We start from the raw sequence: 21,409 nt of genomic DNA, 5'->3' as shown, positions 1-21,409 counted from the left end.
AATTACCCTCGTTTCAGTTGCCGGAAAAAGTCGGCCGGCGAAGATTTGGTTGGCCGGTGTGTTCTGGCCCTTATTTGAGACTGCTTGGCCACTTCGGGTCCTTATTTGAGACAATGTCCACTTGTGGTCCCTTTTTGAGAAAATGACTCAACTTCGGGTCTTTATTTGAAATTTTCCCTTAAAATTATTAAAATGAATACATGAAGTAAAATCAAATCAGATTTTATATACCAAACATCGAAAAATATTTTCGAGTTCATTTTTAGGTTTTAACCAAACACTGGAAGTTTTTTTTTATTTTCTTGGATAATAACTTCATGAAAAATATTTTATAAAAATGTTACAGTTTTCGCGAAATAAACAAAACCTCAATTTTTTAAAAAAATTATAAAATGTATTGTATGAAAATGTTTTAGTAATATAATTTTTTTAAAAAGTCATAAGAAACAAATTTTCCTATATTGAGTTAAATATAGAAGCGTTTTAGCAATATGGGTCGGGTCGGGTATGGGTCGGAGTATTTACATTACAAATAAATGGGTCAATTTGGGTCGGACCATTTATGACCTAACCCAAACCCGACCCGACCAACCCGTTTAACAGGTCTAGATGCTAGCAGAACAAACCAATTATTTCTCGAAAAAAAAAAATTAGTGCCCGTGGTCGTAATTTCCAGAAGGAGCATATGCAACAAGAAGAAAAACAAAGAGCACATACTGTAATCAGTTACAATTTTACTATATAAAAAAAAATATGAACATGTGCAGTTAAAACGTCATTGGATGCGTCATTTGACCTATTAAGACAACCTTGAAACAAATAGTTTAATTAGCAAATATTAATGCTTCTGATGAATTATTTTTTTTTTGTTAAATTGTTTTTAATGTCATATGTTAGTGAGGTCCCCAGTCACACACACAGACTTGCAATGGTCGCAAGTAACGAGGATTCTCACCGGTCGACGATGTTGATGCAATGTCTGAATTGTTTTGTTTTTTGTTTTGTTTGATTATTGCTCTTGTTGTTATGTGTGCTCTAGATCCTATGATTTTCTAAATCGAGATCCCAAGCAAAATCGAAATATTTAGTTGAATTGTTACATTATACACCGTCTTTCGACAGTATTCAGTCTTCGGATCCATACTGACAGTCGGTGCAATGATTGGCGCAATTACCGGAGGACCAATCGCCGATTTTATCTGCCGTAAATGGGTAAGAAGCAAAGGAGTGCGTCTTTTACAATGTAAAAGAGAACAGTGTTGTTCAGGACTCGAGAGTTTTAGCTTTGGGATTTAGTCATATCATGCACGGAGGACGTGACAGCATAAACATTTGCCTCAAAATGCAGACGATGAGAATGGCAAGCGCTTTTTGCGTAGCAGGATGGCTTGCTATTTACTTTGCTGAGGTGTGTCCATCTATTTTCAAGCCTTTTCATAGATGAAGACGGACTAGTTGCATAAGAAATTCAAGTCTCATTAACTCTCTATTCTGTTTAATTTCGAGTAAATTAGGGAGCACTTGCTCTGGATATCGGAAGGTTGGCCACGGGATATGGAATGGGAGTCTTTTCCTATGTGGTAAATCCTCACTTCATATCACATGAATTCTGGACTCCATTCACTTTTCGGTTCATATTCGTTAATCTTTTTCTAATTTATGTCCTGGTACCGATATTTATAGCTGAAATTACACCCAAAGATCTCCGTGGAGCTTTGACTGCTGTTAATCAGGCAAAGTTTTTGTATGAACATTCTTGGTTAAAATAGCAAGCATAGAGCTATTGGAAAAAGGCTTTAGCTTGTGGATGCCCTTTTGCAAGTGCAAGATAGTATATATATGTACATCCTACAGACCCTACTGGGCCTAACATGTTCTCTCCTCTCCACAGCTTATGATCTGTGCCGGAGTGTCCGTTTCCTTCATAATCGGGACAGTATTAGGTTGGAGGGTTTTGGCATTAATTGGTAAAACCGAAAAAGTAGCATAATTCAAGTTTAGTGCCAATGTTGCGTAGAAAAGTCCAAGTCTGAAACCACCCTCAACATCTGCGGTTTTTTGCAGGTCTAATCCCTTGTGCAGTCCTGCTGTTCGGTCTGTTTTTCATTCCAGAGTCGCCTAGATGGCTGGTAACAAATCAAGATGAACACCAGACTCTACTTATTTGAATTTTAGTAAGAGAGGGATTCATGGTGTAGGAATGAATTTTAGGATTCTGTCAAATGCAGGCGAAAGCGGGCCGCGAAAAGGATTTCGAAGCCATGCTGCAGAAACTCCGTGACAAGGACGCAGATATTTCTGAAGAGGCCGCTGAAATACATGTAAAGGCCTTTAAGTCTATACTCATTTCATCTTAACGCCTCAACTTTATAAGTACGAATAGCTAACAGAATGATCGAATTTCTTTTTCTTGACAGCACTATATTGAAACTCTTCAACGGCTGCCGAAAGCCAGCGTGCTGGATTTATTTCAGAGAAGATATCTGAGCTCCATCATCGTAATCATCTCTCTCTATTAACCGCTATGTATCCAATAAATTCCCTCCTTCCTTGCTTTCTTGGAATGCCCTGCGGATCAGGAATATTCAGTAGTTGTACTTTAGGTGATATTTTCCATTTTTGTTCTTTTTTCTGACAAATTTGTTAAATCTTGGCCAGATTGGTGTTGGATTGATGGTCGTCCAACAGTTTGGAGGGATAAATAGCATCTGTTTCTATACAAGCAATATTTTCGAGGAAGCAGGTATGAAGGTCATAGCAAGAAGCTCTTAGGCACCACAAAAATAAAACTCTGCATTGCATTATATGATTCCAGAATGGGTAACTATTTTAAAAGCAAAGCAGGGATTCCAATTTATCTAATCCAGTTAATATTCAAATGGGTTAGTAAAATTCGCAACATCGAATTCTTTTGATCTACTTAATTATCACTGAGTGAGCTGTTCACATAATTTAATGCTGAATCTCAAAAGCAATGTGTTAGTCTCGCCTTTTCAATTGCATTTGTACAATCTCCTCAGGTTTCTCCTCCAGTGTTGGAACCATAACTTACGCCATCCTCCAGGTTCGTAATTCTCTCTCCTTTCCTCTTTCCTGGGGATCTAACTTCTACAATCGTCGCACTTAAAGAGTAAATTTTTGCAGGTTATTGTCACGGCTATAGGCGCTGCACTGGTCAATAGAGCTGGGAGAAAGCCCCTTCTCTTGGTAAAATAGATGAAGTCACTGAGAAATCATGTTTATAGCAACAGCACTTCTCCGGTTCCGCCCCTTTTGCAAGTTCTGCAACTTGAACCATAACCTCCTCTGTCTCTCTCTCTTGATCGCAGATCTTGGGGACAGGATTGGTCCTGGGATGCATAATAACTGCCCTTTCGTTTTTCTTTAAGGTAAATTCTCGCAGTCCTAGTATCTCCCTTCTCCTGTGCAATGCTTGTCAACCTATTATTTTCAAGAATCTTCTGAGCCAGGTTCATGAACTGGCAGCTGATGCTGTCCCGATACTTGCCGTCACCGGCATTCTGGTAATAATCTCATCTGCCTTTATCTCTTTCTGGCTCTGTCCAGTTGGCCGCAGCAACAACTACAAGTTTTTCTGTTCTGTTTTTTCAATGCTCAGCTATACATAGCGGCATTTTCGACTGGAATGGGGGTGGTTCCTTGGGTCGTGATGTCTGAGGCAATTCTAGACATCCCCTGGAGTTTCATGCTTGTCATATTAAAGGGTTATGAGAGATACAAAATTTTTGCCAATCATGTTAGGTGTTGCTGGGGTTGGTTCAGATTTTCCCCATCAATATCAAAGGAGTTGCTGGAGGTTTTGCAACACTGGTGAACTGGTTCGGCGCTTGGGCAGTTTCCTACGCTTTCAACTACTTCGTGAGCTGGAGCTCCTATGGTACGACTCTGCTGAAAAAACTCTTTGGACTATTACTCAGGCAGGAGCTTGATAATCATTTCGTCATATTGGAACCTGAGTTTTTGCACGAATTCGACCAAACTACTGACTCGAGACTTAGCTTTTCTGGAAACTTCAATCCTGTTTGGAGGTGTCTGTCACTCGATTCTCACGCTCTCGAATGCAATTCAGTCCATTTATTTCAATCAATATGTTTACAGAACTTCTACCTACATTCAAATATCACTAAATTGAGTCGAGGTGTCATTTGAAAAAGGGAAAAGTCAAGTGGGTTTTTCTGCAAAATGATTAATAGACAGGTAGCACATACTAAAGCATTCTTCCCACGAGAAAAATCTTGATATGCATCCGAAAAGCTCGTCAAAAACCATTTAATTAACTTCACCCGCTTGTTTCACAGGTACCTCACTTCTTTACGCGGCGATTAACACCGCGGGGATGGTGTCCGTGATCATGGTGGTTCCCGAAACGAAAGGGAGGAGTCTTGAGCAGACTCAAGCAGCCATCAACACAGAATGAAAACGGGAACATCACAAGTCATTACTCATTGCTTTTCCTTGTAGTATCATTTGAGCTTATAGGACACCTCCAATTCCACACATTCAGAGATGGAAGATGATTATGAAGCAGGCAACAACAATTTTCATTTGATAGAACGGGATTATTGCTGAGGTCTGTCAATTCATTCATTTTTTTTTTTGGTCGAAATAAAGATATTATTTCATTAAAACCTGAGCCCACCTACAAGAGTAATGGGCATCAAAAGATAGGATTTCCCAAAGAGGGGAAGGGGGGGTTAGAAACCCAGTTTCGGGGGAGGGTCTTATACATTGACGCATTTACAACTCAGTCTGCTAATTTATTTGAGTCACGGGTGCAGGGGACCAATTCTAGACTCTCAAAAAAAGCCAAGAGGCCAATACAATCAGTGATAATTAGCTCAACATCCCAAGGATAGAGGAAGGAATCTTTTAGATAGCTTATCAACGTTGAACAATCAGACTCCAGCATTAGTTTTAGATTAGGCCGATCAGCACAGTGTTGGAGAGCATAGAGACAGGCAAGGGCTTCGGCTTGAAGGGCGGAAGATGCTCGGATTGGTCATGCAAGGCCTTCCATCAATCTTTCTTCTGAATCGCGGCATAAGCATGCAATTTCCCCTTTCGTGGTCCCTAAAAAGTGAGATCCATCAATGTTTATCTTCAGCAAATCAAGTTCTGGTGGTCTCCATCTCGGTTTTAAGTTCAACGATATTGCTTCACGCTTTAAGTTGCTTCTATTCCACTTCGCGGAATTGCAATGCATGTCTAGAGCCGAGTCAATTATGCTAATTGGGTCCGTCTGCTCATGATGGAATACAAGGGTGTTATGAGCTAACCAGATTTTCCAGAGGGTGACTGCGATGATCTTGAAAGGTATGTTATTCTGGGTCATATCATTGTAGTTTAGCAACCACTCCTCAAATCTAGTGACTTGTTGATGAGAAAAGTGGATGTTGAAATAGGGATTTGACCAAACCTGCTTTGTCTTGTCACAGAGGAGGAATAGATGCTCGACTTTCTCGGGCTGTTTTCGACACAATGGGCAAAATGGTTCAGATAATACTTTTCTCTTGAACAGGTTTACCCTTGTAGTTAATGCATTTTGGTAGACGCTCCATATGAAAAGTCTGACTTTTGGAAGTGTTTTTAGCCTCCAAATTTTGCTCCAAAGATCATTGGGTATTTGGTAGGAAGAAGAGAGCAGCCCAGAGCCATGTGTGGTCTCATTCTTTTGTAGCTCATTATATCCGCTTTAGACAGAATAACAACCGGACCGATTTGATGACCACACTAGCTATTCCACTACCATCTACCCCGAAACAATTCATTCATTGAGTGCTTCTATTATGGGAAAGAGATGACAGTATTATTCATAGATCTAGCACAGTTACAAGAGAGTGATTATAATATTGAAGTTGATAGTGAATAAGTAAACATCGCTTTATTGTTGTGAATTCGAATATTGGATTTATAGTCTTTGCGTGTGTCGATCAACGACGAAGTCAGTAAGGTTCTAATTGAGGCGCGCCAGTTCATCGATAGAAATTATAGTATTGCTTTCTTTCTTTCATAATGTGTTGCATCATACAAGAACGCCAGATGCCTCACTTGAGAGGATCTTGATTCAGTTTTGGGTACAAAAAATTCAAACCGATTCTTTTTTACGATACTAAAATTGATTCCTAGAGAGAATCAATTTGCCAAGAAAAGCCAAATCTGGAAACGGCAGAGGAGTTTTTTTCCTAATTAATGTGAAAGCTATCCATAAACCGATAAACTGCAAGGACTGCAATTTCTACGTGATACCCACTTATATAATAAAACTTTAGCCGGCCATCTTATTCTCCGCTAGACTTTGTTTTATTGGTTGATTTGGACATTTCGATGACCGACAACTCCAACTCTTTTCATTCATGTTGCTGAGCCTCCGTCCCATTACCAAATAGCTAAAACTTTCATTGATATCAGATCAAACTATAGAGAGATGATTAAGTCTCTGAGCTCCATATGCATGTTTCGTGATTTACTTCTCATATTACATGTTTTGCTACTAGAGACGAGCTGCGGTGCGAAGAAGAATCACTTGTGCATCGCTTCCTCTTGCGGCGAACATAAGCTATCCCTTTCAATTGAAAGGCAACCCAAAAGGCTGCGGCCTCTCCGAGTATGAGCTAACCTGTGAAAATAACCGCACCGTTCTATATCTTTACGCTGGCCGGTATTATGTGAAATCGATTTACTACCATTCCTATTACGGCGAAGATATGCTCCCCGGTGAAATCACGGTGGTTGACGATGGACTGCAAAAAAGTAATTGCTCATCCCTCCCTCATTACTCATTGGCGCCTTCCAACTTCAGTTATCGTGATCCATACCAAACTGTTCCTTCATTCTCAACTGTGCCGGTGGTCTTCATGAAGTGCTCACAGCCTGTCGCTGCTACTTCGTATGTCGATACCAGACCATGTATTGAGGGAGCATACCCTTCCGAAAAGCCTCCTAATGTTTCCCAAACGAAGATGTACTCATACGCTTTACATGGGCCTACTCTACAAGCACGGCACATCAAGGATTCTTGCACCACAACCATGATGGCATTCACATCGGACCCGGAGTGGGAAAAGGATTGTTATGACTGTGCGAGCCCACCGTACAAGGACCTCCACAATCAGATGGCCGAAGGATTCAATCTCTCTTATTTCGGACCCTGTTCGCCTGTAATATCCGTATTTTGCTTCTTAGGTTTCAGATACGAAAGGGCGAGGTGCGGCCTCTATTACTCCTGCAAGCTGACTTTCCCTGTTCTTTCTTTCTATCTTTCTTCCTTCTTCTTCTTCTTGATCCTCATCCTTTTCTTAAATGTTAGCTCTACTGATGGATCCTATCAAAATTTACTTACTGAGTGATGTGGCATGTTTCAATTGGATATTGTAATACGTAGGTTCGATTTATTGAGTCATTAATTTTTTCAATACCAATTAGAAAAAATTGCCAAATCAGTTTAGTGAAAAACTCTAGTAAGATTTTTTAATAGATTTGGCGTGCATTGCTTTTTTTTATTTTACAACCATGGAGCTTTTCTGGACTTAACACTATTCTTTTATATCTCTTTGGAGAAACTTATTTGATTTGATAGTAGCTCGTGTCCCTTAAATCGCTGTCATTATCACGGGGAGCTTATGAATCATTTTGTACATTTAGGGGAACAAAAGTGAATAGAATAAAATTGGATCTGAGCGCTATCTAGGAAAGTGAAACTCATTCACTCTTTTTTTTTTTTTTTATATCCTAGACTTCTCCACTTGCAAATTTCAACGAACAAAAGTGTATCTTTGCACTTTGCAGTGATTGTATGAATTTATCTTTTCACCTGGGGTATAGCTTAATGTGGATTGCTTTTATTATTTGACTGCTAACATAATGGATCTGGTTCTTCATTGATTGGTCGTTAATTCTAATTAACCTTTTTTAGTAATCTCTCACGAATTCTCTTGCTAACTACAGATCATCCTACGTGGTTAATCACGCTTAATTTTGCACGAGTCGCAGCATGGAATCTCTCCTTTGTCTTGGGTATGACAAGTCCTTTCTCCTCACACCTATGAAGTTCTCATTCAGCACTCTGACAAAAAGAAAAACACTGTATGTGTAAGAAAATTATGACACTATGCTAATCAATGGCCAATTTTCTCGGCAGGCTACTTCCTAGCAGCAAAATTCTTACTTGGAGCTCCATGTGTATTGATACTTCTAATCTATAAGTGGATGAGAAGGCATCAAGCGATCGACGCAAACATCGAAGAATTCCTATGAGCTCACAACAACTTTTTGCTCATAAGGTACTCTTACTCGGATATCGAGAAGATCACAAAAAAATTCAAATACAAGTTAGGTGAGGGGGGATATGGTTCTGTACACAGAGGAATACTTAGAAGTGGCAATAAAGTTGCGATTAAGATTTTGAACAAACCAGAATCTAAAGGCCAAGATTTTATAAGCGAAGTGGCCACAATTGGAAGGATCCACCATGTTAATGTGGTGCAACTTGTTGGTTTTTGCTTCGATTACTCCAAACAAGCTCTTGTTTATAATTTCGTGTCGAATGGATCTTTGGATAAACACATTTCCTATAAGGGTGGTGATGATCCTCTTGATTATAAGAAAATGCATGAGATCTCTCTTGGCATAGCTAGAGGGATAGAGTATTTGCATCGGGGATGTGATATGCAAATTCTACACTTTGACATTAAGCCTCACAACATTCTCCTAGATCGAAGTTTCATTCCGAAAATTTCCGACTTTGGACTTGCTAGACTGTACCCCACCAATCACAGCATAGTATCGTTGATTGCGGCACGAGGAACCTTAGGATATATGGTGCCTGAGCTATTCTATAAGGACATTGGTGGCATTTCTTATAAAGCTGATGTTTATAGTTTTGGGATGTTGTTGCTGGAAATGGCTTGTAGAAGAAGAAATCTAAATGCACAAGCGGAGCGTTTGAGTCAAATTTACTTTCCTTTGTGGGTTTATGATCAACTCAGCAAGAAAAAGGAGGTTCAAATGGAAGATGTCATGGAAGAGGAAAGGGAAACAACAAGGAAGATGATAATTGTAGCACTATGGTGCATACAATTGAGCCCTAATGATCGGCCATCGATGAACAAAGTCCTCAAGATGCTTGAAGGAGATATGGATAAACTGCAACTACCTCCAAAACCGCTTTTGTATCCGATCGGGATGCCGGTGGATGATGTTGACGCCGAGATAGAACTTGAAACGGTCTCATCTTCGTCGAGTGCTCCAATAATTACTGGCAGTTACCAACTTTACTATGACAGTGAGTTTACGAAATCATGTATCGTGTGATTGTTCCCCTCTTGAAGAAATGAAGTGCAAAAGATAAAATAGTACTATCTACATTTATCATCATCATTCACGATGTATTCCTTTGAAGCTTTTACATGTTTTCCCATATACCACTATTGTTTTCTAGTAGACGCCTCATGGCCATTTTATAAATGACAATAAATGTCATAAAGCATTCAATGTCAAAGAGGAAAGACAGAGTAGGCTGACTAATTTGCCTTTGCGATGAATGGAAATTGAATACGTGATGTCGCACCCCTCGATTTGTATGATTAGAAGACCATGCTGGAATTTGTTTTTATTGGACTGAGACTAAAGACCAAAGTATAGGATGTTGAGTAAGACAAATTAAATTATTGGGAGATATATTGACTAAGATAACCGTGACATTATAGAGTGGAATTAGCCCAATAGTGCTGATCACGATAGGTGATTTATTTAAATGTGGAGTATATATTAATTATTAGGGTGTGTCTATTTTGCGGAAAACATTTTTCGCGAAAATCATTTCTAAGGAAAGTGACTAGTTTTCAATTGTTTGATTAGGTGGGTGTACTTGGAAGCAAGACAGAAAAAGATTTTCGATATTTAGATTTTACTTTCAAAAAATTATTCTCTCCTTATAATTATATTTTGTTCCTAATGAAAAATACTGAGATGATATTGAAATCCTTACCTAAGGTATTATTAATATATGAAGTGTAAAATTTTAAGTTCTATTATTATCAAAATAAAGCAACATAAAAAAATGTTCTGAAAAAAGTAGAAAATGCAATTAATTAACAAACTTAATCTCTGAGTGGTCATGAAATTCCACATGAGAATGGTTTCCCGTTCTGTGTGAGTGTACGTGTGGAAAATGAGTTTGGACAAACGACTTCTTCTTTTTAATATGTTAATATCATTTTCCTTAATTTTAACAGTTTGCTTTGACCGTAAAAACATTTTCCGTTCATTATCCACCTGCAAATCAAATACATTAAAAGTTTCGAAAATCGTATCATTGAAATCATTTTCATAAAGATGAACACACCCCTAGTAATGGTATGTATAGCAAGACCAGTATGCGATTTTGATAGATGGAGTTGTTGAGATGCTTATCAATAGGGGAAAGTAATGAGAAAAAGACAAGGTTAGACAAGATTTTTGAATTGTTCATATACGAGATGAATTACTTGTTAACTTCGAAAAAGATAAATGGGGATCAAGCATAATGTTAACAACTTGCAGAAAAGCTAAATTTAGGATTTAGAGTAGTTTTGGTGGCATGTACATGTTTGACTTTCACAACAGGTTTTTGCAGATCTCTTAATGCAAAGAAGCAATGGCTTAAAAAAAATCGTTACCCATGACTTGATGATCAAAGTTTCGTTATAAATAATATTACTATCTTTTTTTTCCTTTTCGTCTTCACAATTTTAAATGAAGTGACCCTTTATGGAATATTTGTGTTGAGATCTATGACAAATTGGTGTAGGGATCTTCTCAGTGCAGGAGCGAGGAGATCGGAGAAGCAGCACCTTCATCGGTTGTCACGGGCTCAGAACATGGCAGCAAGTTCAGCCGTCGGTCTCGATGCAGCAGCAACTCGCAGCTATGAACAGCAACGTCATCGTCGGGGCCCGACCGCGGCTAGGATGGCAAGGAGAAGATGCAGCCAAGAGGGGCCTGTCTCGGCCAAGCTCTTCTCACTCGTTCTCTCTCTCTTTTCTCTCTCAATTCTAACGTTTATTTTCTCTGTATATGTTCTGAAAATAGAATTGCAGACCTCCATTAATGAAGCATAAACACACTTATATAGTGTAATTCTAGATTAATTTCACGCCCTTCAGCCTCTTTGTTGGGATTCGTCGCACAATCACAAAAAATAGAGAGTAAAAGCTAGAAAGAGAAACGGGACACAAGGTTTTTATCCTGGTTCACCCTTAAACTAGGGCTACGTTCAGCAGAGGATTTCACTATAATTAGCACCTCACACCTCTCTAATACATCTCTCGATTACAAGAGAAATAGACTATATATAGGCCATAATTTGATTCAAAATAGGAAACCTCTTTCTAGGAAACCTATTTTAATTAGGAAACCTACTCCAATTAGGAAACCATTCAATTAGGAAACCTATTTAAAATAGGAAACTTTCCTCTTTCGGGCTCAAACTATAAAAGCCCTCTTGCGGCTTGGAACCGCCATTCTCGCAACCCTTGCCGCTCATCGGGGAGTAGGACCCATGTACTTTCCTGTCGATTGGGAGTATGAATCACACCCCAACATTCTCTCACTTGGTGAATACTCTACATACTTCTTCAGACCCAACGCAGTTGTACACCATTCAAATTTTTCTGCACTCACTGCCTTGGTCAAAAAATCTGCACTATTCACTTGTGTGTCAATTTTCTCGAGCACTACAACCTTTTGTTCCACTTTCTCTCGGATGAAATGATATTGTATGTTAATACGCTTTGTTCTTGCATGAAATCCAGGATTCTTAGCCAAGAATATAGCACTCTGATTATCATACCCAATATTTACTCCTTCTTGTGTAAAACCAAGTTCTTTACACAATCTGCGCATCCAGATTACTTCCTTAGCAACATGAGTAAGGGCCATGTACTCTGTTTCAGTAGTAGATAAAGCAACCGTGCTTTGTCTCTTGCTCATCCAACTCAAAGCTCCACCGAATAGAGAAATAATATAACCGCTAGTTGATCTTCTGCTATCAATGTCACCTCCCCAATTAGCATCCACGAAACACTTCAGTTCTAACGCTTGATGTCCTTTTGAGGTTTTCATGCCTTCATAACATAGCTCAAGGTCAGATGTACCGCGAAGAAAACGAAGCACTTGCTTTACTGTCATCCAATGCTCTTTCCCCGAATTGGACATATATCTGCTCAATAGTCCCACTGCTTGAGCAATATCTGGACGGGTACATACCATGACATATATCAAGCTCCCAACTGCACTTGCATATGGGACTGTTGCTATCTCTTCAGCTTCCTCTTCAGTCTTAGGACACTGGAGCATTGATAACTTGGAACTTGTGGACATTGGAGTCTTCACGTGTTTACAGTCAGCCATGTTGAATTTTTTCAACACATTTTCAACATATTTCTTCTGACTTAGCCACAACTTCCTATTCTCACGCTCTCTTTTAATTTGCATGCCCAAGATGAAGTTTGTTGGACCTAGATCTTTCATCTCAAATTGTTTTTCCAACAATCCTTTAATAGTGCTAATCATTCTCAAACTATTTCCAACTAGCAGCATATCATCAACATATAAGGTTAAGATAACAAAATCAGCATCTAACCTTTTCACATAGACGCAATGATCGGCATCACAATGAACAAAGTCAAGCTTCAAGACATATGAGTTGAACTTCTGGTACCACATCCTTGGAGATTACTTCAGGCCATACAAAGACTTGTTCAATTTGCAAACAAGATCTTCTGTTCCTTTGACCACAAACCCTTCTGGTTGCTTCATGTAAATTTCCTCCTCCAAGTCACCATGGAGGAATGCTGTCTTTACATCAAGTTGCTCTACCTCCAGATTGTATGCAGCTGCTACAGATAAGACAAGTTTTATGGAATTTAATTTAGCAACAGGAGAAAAAATCTCACCATAATTGACTCCCTCTATCTACGAGTATCCCTTTGCAACCATACGAGTTTTATATCATTCTATCTCTCCATCTGCAGATATTTTCTTCTTGAACACCCACTCACAACCAATTGCCTTTCGATCAGTAAGTAGTTTTACTAGACTCCACGTTCCATTTTTATCTAGTGAGTCCATCTCATCTTTCATGGCGTTCTCCCACTGTTTGGCATCCTTCGCACTTCTTGCTTCCTTAACAGTACTTGGATCATTATCTATAACAGTCAGAGCATAATTTTCATTACTGGCAAATAGGGTATACCTCTCAGATAGTTTTCTCATCCGTGTGGACCTTCTTAAGACGGGTTCAGGTGGTGCTTCAACTTTAGACTCGGTTTCAGAATCTACTACATCATCCGCCTCGTCAGGCTCATCAACTTCAAAATCTGAATTTTCTATTCCAGCTAGTGTAGCCTTTGTCTTTTCTTCAAACCAACATCTAACTCAACCGTTTATGGTTTTTCAAAAGTATGGTGAATAATCTGATTTGTCGTAAATTCTCTGAACACCACATCCCTGTTGTAGATGATACGTTTAGTATTAGGATTCCACAGCTTATAATCTTTGACACCATCCTTGTATCCAATGAAGATGTACTTCTCTGACTTGCTCTCAAACTTGTTCCTCTTTTTCTTTGGCACATGTACATATGCCTCACAACCAAACACTCTAACATGGGATATGTTTGGCTTCTTTTCAAACAGTGCCTCAAATGATGTTTGATCCTTCAAAGCTAATGTAGGAGATCTATTTTTCAGATAACATGCGGTAGCCACTGCTTCTGCCCAAAATTTAGTTGCTAAGCCTGCACCACTTAGCATACTTCTTGCCTTTTCCATGAGAGACCGATTAAGCCTCTCTGCCACCCCAGTTTGCTGAGGTGTATAGGGCTTTGTCTTCTGCTTGGCAATGCCACTGGTCGCACAGAATTGATCAAATTTCGCTGAACAGAATTCTTCTCCATTATCAGTCCGCAGAACTTTGATTTTCCTATCAAACTGATTTTCCACCAAAGCTTTGAACTCGCGAAATTTTTCAAGCACATCATCTTTCCTTTGCAGAAAATATATCTACACATATCTGGAAAAATCATCAGTAAAAGAAACATAATACCTTGATTTTCCAAACGATGCAACGAGTGTAGGACCGAAGACGTCACTATGGATCAAATCCAAAATCCCTTTCGCTCTTCCTCCGATGGATTCAAAAGATACCCGATTTTGTTTCCCATGTAAATAATGTTCACAAAATCCAAAACCCATAGAATAGCTCGGAATTCCATCCACCATTTTCTTTGAGGTGAGGGTCATTGGCCCTTTTTCACCGATATGACCCAATCTCCAATGCCATAGCATCGAAAGATCTTCTTCCACTTGCTCTGAGATATAACTCTCACCGCTGATCATTGTGCTTCCTAATAACTTCCACAATTTTCCATACCGTTCGCCTCTGGCGATCACCATGGATCCACGGAATAGCTTGCATGAATATTTGTCGCTGGTGAAGGTAATGCCAGCATCTGCCATAGTTCCCACAGAAATAAGATTCCTCGAAAGACCAGGAATATGCGTCACATCCGGAAGATTCTTGATTGTCCCATCTTTCATCTTCAGCTTCACCTTTCCGCGACCAACAATAGCAAGCGCCGTGTCATCCCCCATTCGCACCATACCTCCCTGATATGGCTCATAACAACAGAACCAATCTCTATGAGGTGTCATGTGGAAAGATGCTTCGGTATCAATTATCCATGCACTGCAGTCACCCTATGATGAACTGCAGACGAGACACATGTCTCTCGTGCCTCTGTCATCATCCTTCTTTGTACTAGAGGATGATGCCCATCTCGCTTCTCTAGACCTATACTTTTACTTCTGCAATCTTTCTTCAAGTGTCCAGACTTTTTGCACTTCCAACATGTTATTTCCAATCGATCTCGACTTTTAGATCTTCCTCTAGACTTATTTCTGCCACCAAATATGGATTTGGATCGTTCACTACTCCTTCCCCTTATGAAAAGAGCATCTTGCGTTGCACTATCAGAACCTACTCTCCTCATCTCCTCAGACAATAGAGAAGCTACAACGCTCTCAAAGGATAATGTACTAACACCAGTGCCAATCGAAATAATTATATGTTCCCATGAATTCAGCAGTGAACATAGCAAAATACACGCTTTATCTTCCTCGTCTAGATTGACATCAATCGATGCAAGTTGCCCACAAATAGTATTAAACTCGTTTAAGTGTGCAGAAAAAGAATCACCTTCGCTCATCCGCAAGTTGTATAGTCGCTTCCGCAGAATGAGTTTGTTCACGAGCGACTTGCTTTGATAAAGGTTTTCTAGCTTCGTCCAGAGATCCTTCGCTGTTTTCTTAGAAGTCACGTTCACTAGGACGTTATCCGCAAGACATAGCCAGATTAGGCTTCGCGCCCTCCGATCGCTGCTATTTCATGCCTTCAATTCATCAGACATGGACTCGCCCTCCTTTGCCTTCTCCGTGGATTTTTTCTTGGGTTTATCTTCTTCGATCACGTGCCATAGATCTCTGTCCACCAGCAAAGCCTCCATCTTCAATTTCCACAACTCGAAACCTTTTCCTTCGAACTTCTCTACTTCAATCCGTGATTGACTAGCCGATGACATCTTCCCAAGATTAGATTATCTCTCTTCACTAAGAAACCGTAACCTCAAACCTTGCTCTAATACTAGATGTTGGGATTCGTCGAACAATCACAAAAAATAGAGAGTAAAAGCGAGAAAGAGAAATGAGACACAAGATTTTTATCCTGGTTCACCCTTAAACTAGGGCTACGTTCAGCAGAGGATTTCACTATAATTAACACTGCGCACCTCTATATTACATCTCTCAGTTACAAGAGAAATAGACTATATATAGCCATAATCTGATTCAAAATAGGAAACCTCTTTCTAGGAAACCTATTCTAATTAGGAAACCTACTCCAATTAGGAAACCATTCAATTAGGAAACCTATTCAAAATAGGAAACTTTTAATTGAATTAGGAAACTTTCCTCTTTCGGGCTCAAACTATAAAAGCCCTTTTGCGGCTCGGAACCACCGTTCCCATGACCCTCGCCGCTCACCGGGGAGTAGGACCTCTGTACCTTCTTGTTGATGGGGAGTATAAACAACACCTGAATACTCTTAACTCAATTGTTAACTCAATTCGACTTCAGTTTGAAGGCCTTTTCTGATTAATCTTCAACAGGCTAAATTAAGTTGAATTTGGACCAATTAAGGCTCCATTCCTGAGTGAATTTCAGCTAAGCCCAGTGTATGGGCTAGCTGAAATTTAGCCCTTGGCCTCAAAATTTTGATAAATTTCAGCTGTAATTAAGCAGGCCTAACCTCTATTCAATTTAAGGCTTACAGCTTCCCTTTCCCTTTGAAATTTTCGGCCCTCTCCCCTCCTTTGTTGACCGAATTTTACTTGTCGTGGGCGTCTGTCCATGCGACTGATCTAGGTCCATTCACCACCGCAGTCCGATTGAAACGCAATTAATGAATTTAATTATATATATAATTTAACTTTAATATTTTTTTAGGTGTTAAATCCCTAATTTTCAACGCAATTTATTCTAAATGGTTAGCCAAAATTTAGGTGTCAACATAAGCTAAAATACTTTCATCAAGAGATTTTTTGCTTAAAAATTTGACTAATCATTGCTGAATATATAATGACGATATAGAAAGCAATTAAAGGTATCATCGCGTGCGGAGATGCTCGCAGAGCAAACCAATACTTTAATTAGCAAATGTTAATGCTTCTGATGATTTTTTTATAATCTTTTATGTCATATGTTAGTGAGGTCCTGTGTCACGAGTTGCAACATCGCAAGTACTGAGGATTCCTACCGGTCAACGATAATGATGCGATCTCTTAAATGTTTTTTATTACTCCTGTTGTTATCTATGGTGTAGATCCTATGATTTTCTAAATCGAGATCCCAAGCAAAATAGAAATAAATAATTGAACTGTTATATATATAATATATTTATGTATGTATATCAATGAACTTCGTTGTATTATATGGAAAATCTATTTCAATCTCTTCAATTATACTTAATGGTACTGTTAACTAATGATAAATATGGTAAGTGATAATTACAACTATTTGAGAGCATGTATGTTTCCCGGAAAAAAAATTTCACGGAAACATTTTCTAAACTTTCTGATGTTATGTTTACAGTGGTAAACATTTTCTAAACCTCCAATTCCACACATTCAGAGATCGGAGATGATTATGAAGCGGACAACAACATTTTTCATTTGATAGAATGACATTATTATCTAGATACGTCAGTTCTTTCCTTGAGTGGTTCTATTATGGGAAAGAGATGACGGTAATATTCATAGATCAAGCACAATTACGAGGGAGTGATTGTAATATTGAAGTTGACAGTGAAGAAGTAAACATTGCTTTATTTTTGTGAACTTGAAAATTGCATCTATAGTCTTTGCAGGTGTTGATCAACGACGAAGTTAGTGAGGTTCTAATCAAGACGCAGCAGTCCATTGCCATAAATTATCGTATTGCTTTCTTTCTTTCATAATACATTACACCCTCCAAGAAGCACTTACTCATTATTTTCCTTTTATTTTTGCCAAAAGTGGCATTATACAAGTTAATATTCCCGTTCATAGTCTATCTTTGTTACCAATTTTGTTTTTTGTCAAAAATGAAAAACCTTATACGGTGAAATGCAACATCTTTTTCCTTTTTGTCTTCACAATTTAAGGAAGTGACACCTAGAAATAATGGCCTTGAAAATAAAATAGAACGCCAGATGCCTCACTTGAAAGGATGTCGATTCAGTTTTTTTTTTGGTCGGAATTTTGATTCAGTTTAGGGTACAAAACATTCAAACCGATTCTCTTCTACGATACTAAAATTGATTCCTAGCGAGAATCAATTTGCCAAGAAAAGTCAAATCTGGAAACTGCAGAGAAGTTTCCTTCCTAATTAATTAATTCCGATACCGTGTTTTAGCCGGCCATTCTTTTTCTTCGCTAGACTTTGTTTTATTGGTTGACTTGGACATTTCCATAACCGACGACTCCAACTACTTTCATTCATATTACTCAGCCTCCATCGCATTACCAATTAGCAAAAACTTTCATTGCATCATATCAAACGATAGAGAGATGATCAAGTCTCCGAGCACCATAAGTATGTTCCGTATTTTACTTCTCATATCGCATGTTCTGCTACTACTAGGGACGAGCCGCGGTGCGAAGAAGAATCACTCGTGCGCCGCTTCATCTTGCGGCGAGCTCCATGACATAAGATATCCCTTTCGATTGAAAGGCGAGCCAAAAGGCTGCGGCCTCTCCGAGTATGAGCTAGCCTGTGAAAATAACCGCACCGTTTTATATCTGTACGCCGGCCGATATTATGTGACATCGATTTCATACAATTTCTATCATGGCAAAGATGACTTCGCCGGTGATATCGCGGTGGTTGACGATGGATTGCAAAAGGGTAATTGCTCATCTCTCCCTCATTACTTATTTGTGCCCTCCAACTTCAGTTATCTTGATCCACACCAAAGTTTTTACATAAACCGGCCGGTAATGTCGGTGGCCTTCGTGAAGTGCTCACAGCCCGTTGCGTCTGCTTTGTATGTCGATACGAAACCATGTGTCGATGGAGCATACTTTGCGTACGCTGTACATGGGTTTAATCTACAAGCAAGGGACATCGAGGACTCTTGCACCATAACCATGATGGCATTCACAACGTACAATACCCCGAGGTGGGAAGGGAATCAGTATAATCAGAGCTTATCATACAAGGACCTCCACAACACGATGGTTCGGGGATTCAATCTCTTCTATGGGAGGAGACTTTGCTACAAAGATTTCGGATTCCAAATGGAGATGTGCAGTTACCATAACTCCTGTAAGCTGACTTTCCCTGTTCTTTCTTTCTTCTTAATCCTCATCCTTTTTTCTTAACGTTAGCTCTACCGAGGGATCTTATCAAAATTTACTTACTGAGTGATGTGGCATGTTTCAATTGGATATTGTAATACGTATGTTCGATTTATTGAGTCATTAACCATGGAGCTTTTCTGGATTTGACACTGTTCCTTTATATTTGTTTGGGGAAAATTGTTTGATTTGATAGTAGCTTGTGTCCCTTGAATTGCTGTTATTGTTACGGGGAACTTATGAACATTTGGTACATTTAGGGGAACAAAAGCGAAACATTGTTTCTTCGAGAGAAGAGATCATGCAACGATAACATAGATTCCAAGAGTGAGTAGAATAAAGTTGGATCTGAGCGCTATCTACGAAAGTGAACCTCATTCACTCTTTTTTATTATTTTTTATTAAAGACTTGTCCACTTGCAAATTTCAGGGAACAAAAGTGTATTTGCAATTTGCAGTGATTGTATGAATTTATCTTTCACTTGGGGTATAGCTTAACGTGAATTGCTTTTATTATTTGACTGCTAAAATAATGGATCTAGTTCTTCATGGATTGGTCGTTAATTCTAATAAACCATTTTTAGTAGTCTCTCACGAATTCTCTTGCCATCTACAGATGATTCTATGCGGTATTTCACCCTTCATTTTGCACGAGTTGCAGAACGTAGTCTCTCCTTTGTCTTGGGTATGACAAGTACTTTTCTCCTCACACCTATGAAGCTCTCCTTCAGCACTCCGACGAAAAGAAAAAAATTGTATGTGTAAGAAAATTATGACACTATGCTAATCAATGGCCAATTTTCTCCGCAGGCTACTTCCTAGCAGAAAAATTCATAATTGGAGCATGTGTATTGATACTTCTAATCTATAAGTGGATGACAAGGCATCAAGCGATCGATGCAAACATCGAAGAATTCCTACGAGCTCACAACAACTTTTTGCCCATAAGATACTCTTACTCGGATATCAAGAAGATCACAAAAAATTTCAAATACAAGTTAGGTGAGGGGGGATATGGTTCCGTGTACAGAGGAATCCTTAGAAGTGGCATTGAAGTTGCGGTTAAGATTTTGAACAAACCAGAATCCAATGGCCAAGATTTTATAAATGAAGTGGCCACAATTGGAAGGATCCACCACGTTAATGTGGTGCAACTTGTTGGTTTTTGCTTCGATTACTCCGAACAAGCTCTTGTCTATGATTTCATGCCGAACGGATCTTTGGATAAACACATTTCCTTTAAGGGTGGTGATGATCCTCTTGATTATAAGAAAATGCATGAGATCTCTCTTGGCATAGCTAGAGGGATAGAGTATCTGCATCGGGGATGTGATATGCAAATTCTACACTTTGACATCAAGCCTCACAACATTCTCCTAGATCGAAGTTTCATTCCGAAAGTTTCTGACTTTGGACTTGCAAGACTTTATCCCACCGGTTACAGCATAGTATCATTGACTGCAGCAAGAGGAACCTTGGGATATATGGCGCCTGAGCTATTCTATAAGGACATTGGCGGCGTTTCTTATAAAGCCGATGTTTATAGTTTTGGGATGTTGTTGATGGAAATGGCCGGTAGAAGGAGAAATCTAAATGCACATGCAGAGCGCTCAAGTCAAATTTACTTTCCTTTGTGGGTTTATGATCAACTCAGCAAAGAAAAGGAGGTTGAAGTAGTAGATGTCATAGAAGAGGAAAGAGAAACAACGAGGAAGATGATGATCGTTGCACTATGGTGTATACAATTGAGCCCTAATGATCGGCCATCGATGAACAAAGTCCTCAATATGCTTGAAGGAGATGTGGATAAACTGCAACTGCCTCCAAAACCGCTTTTGTATCCAAGCGGGACGCCAGATGATGATGTTGACGCCGAGATAGAACTTGAAACAATCTCATCTTCGTCAAGTGCTCCGGTAATTTCTGGCAATTACCAACTTCATCAGGACAGTGAGTTTACGAAATCATGTGTTGTGTGATTGTTCCCCTCTTGTGGAAATGAAATGCAAAATATAAATAGTGCTATCAACATGAATGTCGGATAGTATTCATTGTCAAAGAGGAAAGACAGAGTAGGCTGACTATTTTGCCTTTTCGATCAATGGAAATTGAATACGTGATGTCGCGCACCCCTCAATTTGTGTTGTCAGAAGACAGACCGTGCTGGAATTTGTTTTTATGAGTCTACAGGATGTTGACTAAGACAAAGTAAATAATTGGGAGACTGACTAATATAACCATGACATTGTAGAGTGGAATTAGCCTAATAGTGTTGATCACGATAGGTGATTTATTTGAATGTGGAATATATTTTAACTATTAGAGGGGAAAATTATCTTAAAAAGTCCTAAATCTATTGCACCTTAAACAATTGGGTCATGAACTTTTTTTTTTGGTCAATCGAGTCTATCCGGTCAATTTTAGCCGAAAATCACTGACGTGGATACTGGCCGTCTTACG

General features: G+C 39.1%; 2 protein-coding genes and 1 pseudogene across 2 annotated transcripts; all 3 read left to right on the top strand.

The window, feature by feature from the left end:
* Nucleotides 1-1,126: 1,126 nt before the first annotated feature.
* On the top strand, nucleotides 1,127-17,424 carry LOC115663533 (sugar transporter ERD6-like 7). Its single transcript, XM_056313225.1, has 16 exons — nucleotides 1,127-1,212; nucleotides 1,349-1,408; nucleotides 1,515-1,580; nucleotides 1,892-1,967; nucleotides 2,065-2,129; nucleotides 2,229-2,321; nucleotides 2,418-2,498; nucleotides 2,659-2,743; nucleotides 3,021-3,064; nucleotides 3,145-3,207; nucleotides 3,330-3,389; nucleotides 3,471-3,524; nucleotides 3,620-3,679; nucleotides 3,784-3,898; nucleotides 4,320-4,591; nucleotides 17,310-17,424. The coding sequence occupies exons 1-15, from the start codon at nucleotides 1,159-1,161 to the stop codon at nucleotides 4,436-4,438; spliced, it is 1,095 nt and encodes a 364-aa protein (XP_056169200.1). The 5' UTR covers nucleotides 1,127-1,158; the 3' UTR covers nucleotides 4,439-4,591; nucleotides 17,310-17,424.
* Nucleotides 6,446-8,995, top strand: LOC115663540 (LEAF RUST 10 DISEASE-RESISTANCE LOCUS RECEPTOR-LIKE PROTEIN KINASE-like 2.5; annotated as a pseudogene).
* Nucleotides 17,425-17,955: 531 nt separating the features above from the next.
* On the top strand, nucleotides 17,956-21,006 carry LOC115666083 (LEAF RUST 10 DISEASE-RESISTANCE LOCUS RECEPTOR-LIKE PROTEIN KINASE-like 2.8). The gene is made up of 3 exons (XM_056309151.1): nucleotides 17,956-18,897; nucleotides 19,537-19,634; nucleotides 19,760-21,006. Exons 1-3 carry the CDS (start codon nucleotides 18,161-18,163, stop codon nucleotides 20,926-20,928), a joined length of 2,004 nt encoding a protein of 667 aa, XP_056165126.1. The 5' UTR covers nucleotides 17,956-18,160; the 3' UTR covers nucleotides 20,929-21,006.
* The last annotated feature ends 403 nt before the right edge of the window (nucleotides 21,007-21,409 follow it).

Source organism: Syzygium oleosum, unplaced genomic scaffold, assembly GCF_021117445.2.
Source record: "Syzygium oleosum isolate NSW1041296 unplaced genomic scaffold, Sole_v2.1 Sole_v2.01, whole genome shotgun sequence".
In the NCBI taxonomy this organism is placed as follows: Eukaryota; Viridiplantae; Streptophyta; class Magnoliopsida; order Myrtales; family Myrtaceae; genus Syzygium; species Syzygium oleosum.
The sequence above is the reverse complement of the archived record's forward strand: the minus strand, read 5'-3'. Positions and strand labels throughout refer to the sequence as shown.